Raw genomic sequence first — 12,258 nt, forward strand, 5'->3', positions numbered from 1 at the left:
GGCTCCATGCTCGTACAAACTGTCGTATTTTCCCGTACCAAATAATCGTACACCATATTTTTTCTTTTTCGGAATGATGCATGATGGGAAATCCCAGGCGGCAGACGCATGCGATTGACTAATTTGCGTTTTTCCGTACAGATTTCCTTGTACGTCGTACTCGTCTTAAAATGCATAGAAAACGTACTTTGTACGGCAAACCCGTACAGGTTGACAGGTATGCATTGGTTCGGTCACTCATTTAAGCCCAACGTCCACATGGAAGAAAAAAACACTTGGTCGCAGGGGTCGGAGTAGTAGAATACATAAAGAGAATGAGAGAAAAAGACAGGCAGATAAAGAAAAACAAAAGAAAGACAGAATGAGAGTCAAAGAGAGACAAAAGGAGAGAGGAAAAATGATATACATACACACAAATAGAGAACAATAAAGAGAAAAGTACGAGAGATCGAGAAAATGAGAAAGAGGGGGAAGAAAGCAAAAATTAGAGGGTAAGAAAGACAGAAAAAGAGCCAAACAGAAAAAAGAAAGGAAATGAAAGACCCAAAAAATGAGAAACAGAGAGGGGGAGAACGAGGAGTTGAAAAAGAGAAAAAAATGAGAGGGGGACAGAGAAAAAAAAAGAGTGAGAAAGACAGAAAAAGAGAGACTGAGAAAGAAATCCAATGAGAAGGTAAGGAAAAAAAAGAAACGAGAGAAAGATACAGGGTGTGAGAGAGAGAATAAAAAAAAAGAGCAGGGCAAAGGAGAGGGAAAAAAAATTAAACTCCAGTTGCTTTGTGAGTGGCACCTGCCTTTTGCGACCGCTGGGCATTCATAAAACTCGGTTTTGTCTTGCGCTTCTCTGAGCGTCGTCTCGCGGAGCGGATAAAAACACTTGGCAGGCCTGATCTGGGCCACATCTTTGACAACCCTGGAACAGGTGATGCCTTAATGCTTAGAGGCTCTAAATCATTAAAACTAAAACAACATCATATACAACACTGTATTGGGATTACTTAATAGTCATTTGTCCTCATAAAAAAGTGTTTTTAAATCTAATGGAATTCAATGAGGGCAGCACGGTGGGGCAGTGATTAGAGCGTGTGCGGCACAGTTCTGCGATCGAAGCTCCTGTGTGGAGTTCACATGTTCTCCCCTTGCCTGCATTAATTTCTGATGACGTCAAAAAGAAGCGAGTCCGGGGTGTTAAATTCATGTGAGTTCAGGGGCCACAAGGTAGAAAAAAAGCACGCACAAGCCAGATTAGAACTTTAAAGAGAACAAGACATAAGGAAAACCAGAGAGAGAAAGCGACACACGGAAAGAAAAATATATAGCTAAAATGAAAGAAATATAGTGGGAGAAAAAGTCTCATCTCATTAGCTGCACCGCTCATCCTCAGCAGGGTCGCGGGGGTGCTGGAGCCCATCCCAGCAATCATCGGGCAGGGGACACCCTGAACCGGTTGTCAGCCAATCGCAGGGCACACAGGGACAGACAACTCGCTCGCTCATTCACACCTAGGGACAATTTGGACCAGCCAATCCACCTGAAATGCATGTCTTTGGAATGTGTGGGAGGAAACCGGAGTGCTCGAGAGAAACCCACGCAAGCACGGGGAGAACATACAAACTACGCACAGTAAGCCCGGTAGCTGGATTTGAACCCACACAGGAGGTTCCCAAGACCTTAGAACTGTGCTGCACACGCGCTAACCACTGCCCCGCCGTGCTACTAGAGAAAAATAGTGAAAGAGCGAAAAGAAAGGACAGGGACAGAGAAAAAAGAAAAAGAAAGGGGGGGGGGGGGCAAAAGGATCAAAAGGAAAACAATGGAAAGAGAAAAAAATGAAAATAAGGAAATGAAAGAAACATGAAATTTTAAACAATTCAGTTTTTTTACACTAGGAGGCGTTGTTTAATACACACTGTCATTTCAAATTAAATACCCCCCAAAATGCGAGAAATTAATCAGACTGGTTTACAAAAAAAGAATCTCGTTTTTACTTCAAATGTCAGTACCTTCCCAGTTCACACTCATGCGCACACAACTCATTTTCACTTTCTTTCACCAGATGTTATTTCTCCAGCTTGGGCTAGAGGGCGCTACACCACAGCACAAAACTCAGCCAGTACAAAACACTCACAAATGTACACAATAAACGAAAGAAAGGCAACTTGGACAATAAATCATGTCGGAAGAATAACAAACCCAAGTCTCATTTGGTGTCCAGATATCACAGGAGTCATTTTCTGACTCCGCCCCATTTTTTAATAGAATAAAGACCTCCCAAAGCACTACTAAGTTCAGGACAAGAATGTCACATATATATACTTTTCTTTAAACTTGGGGGTTTTGTTCATCAGTCGGCTTTTTTGATGGTGTCAATATTTACATTGATTTTGATTCTGAGGCAGGGGGTGTCAAACTCATTTGAGCTCAGGGGCCACATGGAAATAAACACTTCAGCAGGTGCCTAGACTAGTAGATCAGAAAACTAAAAAAGCTAGAAAAAAGAGGCGGAGAAACAGGAAGAAAAACAGAAAGTAGAGAAAAGGTGAAGGAAAGGGAGAGAAAGTGAAAAGGAAACAAAGAAATTTAGAGTGAAAGCGAGACAGGGACAAAGAGACTAAATATACATGAGTGAAAGAGAGAGAATTAAAAATAGAAAGAAAAGAGAGACAAATAGAGAAGAAAAAATAGAAAGAAATAGAAAACGAAAGCAAAAAGAAAGTGAAAAATAGAGAAAAAGACGGGGGAAGACCAAACGCGAGACCAAAAGAGCGAGAGAAAAATAATAGAAAACGAAAAAAGGAGAAAGAGAAATACACCTAGTGGTGTGGCGCCTAGTTTTGGCAGCATCAAGCGGACATATTTAAAACTGCAGGTCGTTGTTTGCCTCTTTTTCCTCATGTGTTTCTGTGCATTGTCTCGGAGGCCAGATTGATGCTGTGAGCGGACCTGATATGACCCGCGGTCCGTGTGTTTGACACCCCTGCTGTGAGGTATGAAAGAACACAAACTCCCCTTTACCTTCTGCTTTGGATTAAACATGACAGAGCAGTGATTGTTTCATGTCTTGATAGCCAGGACATAAAAAAACAAAAAATAATCAAAGTTCAGGCACTCTTTGTGACGTTAATAAATATAAAGAGGGGCAATCGGGGGTCACTCAAGCTGAACTTGGCATCAATTTAGACTGTGTGGGGATTTCAAATTAGCGCAGAAGCTTTTTTGTGTGTGTGCGAGGTAGTGTGTTGGTGTCAGTGCTGCTTGTCCCCAAAAATAAGAGTCTTGTGTGTCTTAACTGACATTCATCGCTTTCTATTTCGTCCTACCTGACCGCCAGAGGCGCTCCTTTAAGCACCGGATACACTGAAGATTCTTCTCGCATGAACACAGGGATTCCGAGTGACAAAATGTTCTGGCGGTCGTACAGGACTCATAGAACAGCAGTTACATTCGTAACTTTCATTTTCTGTAGCGTGTGTGTGGTTTTGTTTTCACTGAAAAGTGCTATTTTTAGACAAACATGAATGTCAATTGTTGGTAATGTAGTGAACGGGTAAAGGGCTCGTCAATTTTCTATTTATTTCTTCCTTTTTCGGAAATCCTCAGCTCTCGTTGGCAGCTACCAGTTGGCCCAGTCCCTGGCGCACAAACACAGCTTGGATGTCCTTGGTCTTGATGCAGAAGTCACAGGCCCAAACAGCGGCGCTCTCCCGTGTCAGCAGCCCATAGGCGGGCTCCGTCAGACCCGTGCAGTCACGGTGGAACCAGCGCTGGCACGAAGCCTCGCACAGGATGGCGTCCTGGTCGTCGTGTACCTCAGACATGCACAGGCCGCAGGGGAATACCATGCCGGGACCGCCCAGCTTCCCCGGGCCTGATCCGGGCCCTGCCGAGGGGCCGGATGGGCCGGCGGGTAGGGGGGACTGCGTGTTAGGTGTGGAGGTGGAGTTGGAAGGTGGGTTGGGGTTGCTGCCAGGGGTGTTGCTCCCATTGTTGTTGGACATGTTGTTCTGACCTGAATTGGGGGCCGTGTTGGGAATGGGGCCGCCAATACCAGGGGTGTTATTTTGCTGGTTGTGAGGGACAGAGCCCTGAGCAGAGTTGGGCGGAGTTAACTGTTGCTGCAGCTGGACAGAGTTGTTCGAGTTGGGGGTGTTGGCGTTATTGGAAGGGGGATGCTGCGGCTGTCCCGAACCGTTCAGGGGTCCGCTAGGGGAGGAATTAGGGTTGGGCTGTGGTTGAACTGAGGAAGGCTGGCCAGGTGTGCTGGCATTCGGCTGTTGGATGTCAGGGTGGCCTGGAAAGTCTCCACCAGGCTGTTGTGGACCAGAGTTAGGGGGACCAGGAGTGGTACTATTAGGTGGAGGTGGCCCGTTTGGATTTAAGTTAAGTTGTTGTTGCTGCTGCTGTGGTGGCCCTGATGGAGGTCCTCCTCCGACAAAGTTCTTTTCATTCTCGTTGACGGGTCCGGGTGGACTGGGACCAGAGTAGGGACCATCCTGCGAAGGAGGGAATTGTCCTTGAGGGGCCATGCCTGGTAGTGCCCCCAACATATTGCCTCCAGGGCCACCAACCATCCCACTCATCATGTTCATCCCCTGACCAGGCCCCATGCCACCCATGGGAGGCATGGGCCCATGAGGGGGCCCTCTAGGGCCTCCTCCACCAGGTAATGGTGGGCTGTTAAACGGGTGCCCGCCCTGTCCATGTTGCTGTTGTGATGGCATATTGAATCGGGGGTGGGGTGGGCCCCCTCCTCCAGGACCACCCATGCCACTGGGAGACAACATGGGGTTAAACCCTGACCCGGGGTGCATTGGGGGACTAAAATTCTGCGGCATATTAAACTGTGATGGCCCTCCTGGAGGGAAACCCCCGCCTCCTCCTCCTCCTCCTCCAAAACCAGGTATACCTCCAAAGCCTAGCTGGTGGTGAGTTGGTCCGGCATTGGATGGCGGTCCAAACGGTGGTCTGCGTCCTGGTCCAGGCTGTCCAGCACCTGGGCCCCCCATAAAACCCATGCCCCCGCCGCCTATCCGGCCCGTGGCACCGTAGCCACCTCCACCGCCTGCACTTGGACTGGAAAGGAACGGTGCACCTCCAGGCCCGACTCCTCCACCGGGCCTTGAAGGTGGACCAAAGTCATCATCAAAAGGGTTGGAGGCCACCAGGTGATCAACCATAGGAGTGGGAGGAGGCGCAAACTCAGTGAGATGCGAGAAGCCCGCCGCCTACAAGTGATAAAACAGAAATGCAGTATTAGTACCAAGTATCGAATGATATGGGTTTTTCAGAGCTGATCCAGATTATTTGTATTAAGGGGAGGACGATAACCGATATTTTTAGCCTTTATACTGGAAAAGCTTAAAAATTGGCGTAAGAAAATTCTAATAATACAAAATAATTCAAATAAAACATGACTTGCGCAATGACTTTTTACAGGTCATAATTTAGAATCTCAACACAACCAACATGACTAATCTTTCACTTTCACATGACCAACATGTGTGGTGGTTTACACAGGGATATCCAATAAAACCAGGGTCTCGTTCAAAACGGTTATCTGGTTGCTGCGATAAGTGAACGACTACAAACAACAAACATGCATTGCAATAAGGCTATTATAGCACATGGATAATATAGTAAGCTATATAAAGCCTACTTGTGTCCTACTAATCATGGTTGTAAAGATTGGTGTAACCAGCCCGTTTTGGGGGGCGCGAGCACCCCCCAAAATTATAGCATTTTTAAAACATTTTTTCCTAATATAGGACGGGATAAGCTTGAATATGATATAAAAGCTAAACAAATAATAATAAAAGGAAAACAAAAGACAAATTTAAGACACAGGGCCGGAAACACCCCCCTGCTTTGAAATGGTACTGTCTATTCCTAGAACCGCATTAAGATGCAATCTGATAATTATGTATTTTCTCCTCAACAGTTGACCATATTACCATTAAATTTTGATGGATTATCTATAAACCATTCAATATTAGAAAAAATATTGACACTGATTTTTATGATACTGAATTATTCACATGCTATAGAATGGAAGTGTGTTTTAATCCTAGATTTGAACAGATCAACTAAGGTTGCAGATCGAATCTCAGGGGGCGGAGCATTCCACAGCATTCTCAAAAGAGAGTGTAGTCTGCAGTTTGCAATAATCTGTGGTCTGGGCAGCCCTTTGAGACTCCTTGTGGTAAAGGGCTATACAAATGAACATGACTTGACTTTATACTGACTACGCTTGCGACACTCGTTCCATTAGAAGCGCTGAGAAGCATAGGAAAAACCGAGTCCGCGTAAACACGAAGGAGAGTCCGATTCTGCAAAGGAGTCGGAATTAGGCAGAACATCTGTGCTTCCTGCCTCCATGTGTGCGTCGCAGCAGTTTGACGACATTTACTCAACATTTCAGTCAAGAGTGATCACAAACGGGGTGGAGAGAAAAAAGAAGCTCATTGCGAATGTGAAACATATTCGCAAATATAAAAATATTCGCCACAGCCCCAACTTTCGCTCCAGTCTGTGTCTGCGGACAGTCCAAAGTGGGGACTTCCGGCTATAGAGGCTCTCCCCGGTTTCTTATCCAATCAGAAGGCTCAGGGCGACTTTTACTGTGTGTTGTGCTCAATGTCGGCTTCATAATATTGCAATATCGATATCCGCCAAATACCCAAATATCGGCATCTAATTAGTACATAGCAGGACCCATTCATGTTTGCCGCGATATCTTCTTGAACCATATCACACACACGATGAGCTGAAATGTTAATCCATATTTGTTCAGAAGATTCTGACCATGTCATATATTTGGATTTACAGTGGAACCTCGGTTTTCGAATGCCTCTCAGTTCGAACAAATCGGTTCTCGACCAAAAATTTTGAGAAACTCTTGCTTTGCTTTTCGTTCAAAAAAAATCGGAGTTCGAACGCCGGTACGCTAGGGTGCGATGCTGAGCGGCGTACGGGTGTAGATTGCCCCCACCCCTTGTGAAGAACTGTTATGACGTGCGCGCGCACTTCTTTTTGCTTTCGATTAAGATATCGGTGAACGTGTAAATGACCTGATTTTTTTAGTTGTACACGTTCATGTTAGCGTAATTTTTCGTACGGAAGATTACGCTAACGCGAACGTACGATTAGCCTGGGTTAGCTTCATGTTTACGTTCGTGGTAAGCGTTCAGGGTGTTGGAACGGATTAAAGTGATTACTTTACAGGTTGATCTCTGCACTATTGTTACTTACAGTGTTATTACTTACAGTGTTATTGTTTACAATATAATGGTACTGTGTACCTGACTTGTTAACCTGACTGCCCATCTTGCACATCTGGTTAGCGTCTCTTCTTGCACTATCGGCACTATGGTAAATAACACAATACAGCTTTATTTATATCTGTACACTGAAGGACACTGAGGGAAACTGTGGGAGTCAGATCCATCGACATTTCGTTCTGTATACACGTGTACTAGAATGACAATAAAGTAGATCTGAATCTGAATCTGAATCTGAATTAATGGCAAAAACGATTTTCGGTGATCGACCAAATCGGTTTTCGAACAGGGTTCTTGAACGGATTATGGTCGAGAACCGAGGTTCCACTGTATGCAATCATCAAATAGAGCTAACCTGTGACGTGGACTTCCTTGCCTTCTTCTTTTCCGGGCTCTTCATTTGTGAGGCTAAAAGAAAAGAAAAAACAGGTAGAAAGTAAGTACTAAACATTTTTTCCAACTTAAAAGGAAATTTTGTTATAATGAGGTTAATGTCCCACCAATCGAGAGACACCACATTTGGATTGGCCAATACCCCTTAGTGACAGAGTGGATCAGCTTTTATTTTGTATTTTTTTTTAAAGAACTGGAGCCTTTATTTGCCTGTCTCATTTCTAACAGATGGGATGATGGTAATGAAGTGACAGAGACATGATGCCATACACCCAGGCAGTTACTATCAGAATCGCAAGAAAAGAGCATATGGGGGAGAGAAAGGCCGTAAACAAGGTAGAAGACGAGTGGAGGACAGGGAAAAACCATGAGGATACCCAGGTACAGTGAACCCCTGCCCATTCGCAAACTCACTTAGTGGAAGGAAAATCTGTTATTTTAAACATGAAATGACACAAAAAACTAAAGAGCATCCTTAAAGTTTGAGAAAGAAGTAGAGCATTTGATGCCATGACCCTTCTGCAATTCAAACGCCCGTATCTCTTAAGAGAATATTAGTGCTGCAAAAATCTGCAATCAGCAGAAAGTATCAGTGGCCAGAAAAACTTGATTTGGCCAGCAACAGTTCCTATGCTCATCAACCAGGGAATTGGTATGGCATGTCAATTGTCATGCTAAACGTTAGAAAAAAGTTAAAGGACACCATGCAGGACTTTTTTTAAGTTTAACGTTTGCAGTACACATTAGATGGTTGTAAAGGTAAGCAGGGGTTGTCAATTGTAAAATTGAGGGTGAATTTATATGTCTCCTAGCTTATAAAGGCTGATTTTGAAACACCGTGCATTAACAATGGCTGGGCAGAAATGTTTTTTACACGGGTGTTAAAAAAAAAATCTAAAATGTGATAACACGGTATTGGAGGGGTGACATTATGTTTTAGAAATTACAAACGTTGGATTTAAACATCCTATAGCAAAGTCTGTCACTGTTATTATTAACGACAAACCTTTAGAATCATTGACTGTTTTGGAGATCTGAAGATGACAACTCAAGGTTTGTACACCTGCCTCCATACACAAACTACGAAGCACGGTGACCACTTTCATTGGCTGGTTACATTGTAAAGAAATTCTTCAATTAAATCTGGACTCTTAGGAAAGTCAGAAGAGTGCAACGAATATGTGATCGCCAGCGGGCGTTTGGTGGGATTATTATCAGGTTCCGGAAGCGACTCGAGCGGTGTCTGGGAGAAGGCAAAAGCGGTGCTGCTAGTCAGACCTACTACTAACGGCTAGGCTAACAACTATTTAAGGCCACCTCTGCGGACCCTGTATCTTGCCAACGGCAGGTCCGTTAGCCATGAAATGAATGACTTGGAGCCACCACTCGGGATGGTCTCTTTGTAATCATCGTGGAGATCTATTTCCATTCAGAGACACCTGACACCAGCGCGCAGCTGGCCGGCCAATCTCCAAATTGCTTTCTTACTCTGAAAGGAGAAACACTCCAGTTTAATTTTACTTTTAATAATGACAACAAAACCATTAATTTCACTTTTATTATGTTTCGTGTGTTATTATGTGAAGATCTAAAATTGTGTTTTCATGACAGTCTTATACTCTCAGTCAGTAATGACATAATCTCCAGGTAAGTTCAACCCTTTGAAGACTTTTAGAGATGCGACGCTACTTTGCGGGTTTTCACTTTTCCTGGGTGGTCCTGGTTCCCATTAACCCAGAAAACCGAGGGATCTCTGTATTCAATTTGTGACCCGCAAATAGGCAGAGGGTTCACTGTCCATTCGTAGCAAGAAGTCCAGAAACCTCTTTAGGAAACAGCCACCACCAGAGACATACAGATACATTTAAGGGAGGCTAACACAGCACCAGTGCAGCCGAATGGATGAATCCAGTCGGATTTTGTTCTTTAGAGGGGATGGGGAGGTGATGATGGAGGTGAAAGTTTTATTTCCTACCTTTGCCTCGTTTTCCTTGTCCCGCCAGTAGTCTCCCCGATTCGGCAGCCATTAGGTAATACTACTGCCGGTGAGATGGCGTCACCGTTCATATGCAAGAGAAAAAGGGGTTAAAAATGACCACGGCGAAAGCGAGTAGGACGTCTACCAACTCGGGGGGCTGTCACAACCACACCGCTTGAAGTTGGGGTGACTGGCCCAGGTCTGTCACGCCGGGATTTGGTCTCCAAATCGACGTCAAGTAATACAATATATGGAATTTAGAAAGGGTGTTCATGCACTAAATAAAACCCTTTAGCACTTTGATTTGCGGTACAACTCAAAAAGAGTCCCACTGTCTTCAAATGATTACAGATGTGCTAAGTGGCTAACTAGCCACGTTATTCTAAAGTTGCTCACTCGTAGCCGCGTTTTTGTGTCACAGATTCCTCACTGAAACACATGAAATTGGGACTTAATACAGGTAGGTCCTTCGAGACGACCAAATATGAGAAAAATAGAAGCCAACAACTGTTTCTGGCGTTTTTGTCGGGAAATTTTGTTTTACTGGGCTAGCATCAGCTCACAAGCTAACAGCTAGCCATCTTGGGGGAAACATAAAAAACCGTACCCGTTCTCCGTTGCTCACGTAGCTCGTCCCTTTTAAAATTCAAAGTCCAGGTGGGTCACAGCCGGCAAACCGGTCCTCCCTCACAGCATATTTAATATTTAATTCTAATTAAAAAGGACAACGGGGGACAGTGCCATAATTTAGTCGTGGCCTATCTGTCTAGCCACCGGACAAAGAGGGACGAGCAGGAATAGCCCGAATCCCGGAATGTTACAAGTTGTGCTAAAAGGGGGGGCACAGTTAATCAATCATACATTTAAAGAAGTATACATAAGTTTAAAGCTTCACGTGGAATTCAATTTTCACATTCATTATATAATAATGATTTTCATTAAAACGATTTGGTAGTAAACTCGTGTAATGTTGTCTTCATGTAATAAGTTGCTGTTAAACTTACCCACGTTATGAGTTTTTGGAACGGACCACTCTCCTACCGTGCAGCGTTAAATTCAAGCGAACTTCCTTTTTAATTAAGAATTTTAACTCGTTCAGTGAGTATACAGGTACTTAAAACACGTTTTTCACAACATAAACACCGAAGTTTAGGATAAAAGGTAAGCAGACTTCGCTGTGTAACTGCCAAAAGGCTTCAAATAGATTCATTCTACAGTATTTCGACTGAAAAAGCCGTAGTAAGGAGTCTCTGGTAAGGTTAGAAATGGGGTTCAAATAGGTTCAATTAAAAAAAATTCAAATGAAATGTTATTAGCACACTTTTATTTTTCAAATTTTCCAGACCATAAGGCACACGTGAGGATAAGGCTCAAAATATCTCTTTGTGTGATTAAAATTTTCAAGGATTTCAAACACCCGCACCAACTCTGAAGGATTCAGATTTTTGCACACAACTTAGACCTAAACAACAGACTTAGTGAGCTAACAGCAGGTCAAGCTATGCAATATTTTTCTGTTTCAAATACTTTTTTTCATAATTTAGGATAACCTTTGGGGCGGATAAGTGGCTCAAGCGTCAGCGACACTGTTCTGAGGTTATGGGTTCAAATCCAGATACCAGTACCCTGTGCTTGTGTGAGTTTCCTGCGGGCACTCCGGTTTCCTCCCACATTCCAAAAACATGCATGTCAGGTTAGGTGACCCATTGAAATGATCCCGAGGTGTGAATGAGCAAGTGAGTTGTCTCTGTGTGCCCTGCGACTGGCTGGCAACCAGTTCAGGGTGTCCCCTGCCCACTGCCCGAAGATGGCTGGGATGGGCTCCAGCATCCCTGTGACCCTACTGAGGATGAGCGGTGCAGATAATGGATGGATGGATGGAAGGATTACCTATCTATTCATGATTTTTTTCAAAAGAAACAGCTCGTAGGTCTTATGTAAAAATTAAGATTAGACAATTAAATAGTTTTTTTTATCAATCCCACGGTTCATATAGTGCTTTTTTTCTTTGCCAATAAAATGATAAATAAGATGTCAAGTCAAGTCATGTTTATTTGTGACACCCATAATCACAAGGAGTCTCAAAGGGCTACGCAGACCACAGATGATTGCAAACCACAGCCTGTTATTTCACCAACCCCTGATCTGCCTACTCTTTGGGCAAGGAAAAACTCAAAAACCTCAACATGAGGAAAATGAAGAAACCTTGAGAAGGGAGCGCACATGTGGTAATCCCCCTTTCAGGATGACCAGGGTGAAATGGATGTTGCAATAACAAATAATACACAAATATTGTCAACATGAAATATATGTAATTCATATGCTGTAGATTAGAAGTGTGTTTTAAGCCTAGATTTAAAATTTCCATTGAGATTGCAGATCGAATCTCAGGGGGGAGAACATTCCACAGCACCGGGCCCTGAATGGAGAACCCTCTCGAGCCTGCGGATCCATTCTTGGCTCTTGGGATTACTAGTAGACCAGCATTTTCAGAGCAAAGGCTCCGGACCGGAACATAGGGGGAAATTAAATCCAAAAGATATGAGGGAGCAAGTCCATGCATGATTTTGTAAAATACCAACAGAACCTTAAAATCACATCTTAAGATAA

General features: G+C 43.8%; 1 protein-coding gene across 2 annotated transcripts; it reads right to left on the reverse strand.

The window, feature by feature from the left end:
- Positions 1-1,961: 1,961 nt before the first annotated feature.
- Positions 1,962-10,470, reverse strand: pygo2 (pygopus homolog 2 (Drosophila)). Of its 2 annotated transcripts, none has more exons than XM_088329259.1 (3): positions 10,256-10,470; positions 7,633-7,685; positions 1,962-5,225 (listed from the first exon to the last, which is right to left on the reverse strand). In XM_088329259.1, exons 2-3 carry the CDS (start codon positions 7,675-7,677, stop codon positions 3,597-3,599), a joined length of 1,674 nt encoding a protein of 557 aa, XP_088185385.1. In that variant the 5' UTR covers positions 7,678-7,685; positions 10,256-10,470; the 3' UTR covers positions 1,962-3,596. The 2 variants fall into 2 exon arrangements, with proteins under 2 accessions (XP_088185385.1, XP_088185384.1); XM_088329258.1 differs by lacking the exon at positions 10,256-10,470 and adding an exon at positions 9,646-10,241.
- Positions 10,471-12,258: the final 1,788 nt, after the last annotated feature.

Source organism: Urocampus carinirostris, chromosome 2 (genome assembly GCF_059441175.1).
Source record: "Urocampus carinirostris isolate Australia breed hairy pipefish chromosome 2, RoL_Ucar_1.0, whole genome shotgun sequence".
Taxonomy (NCBI): Eukaryota; Metazoa; Chordata; class Actinopteri; order Syngnathiformes; family Syngnathidae; genus Urocampus; species Urocampus carinirostris.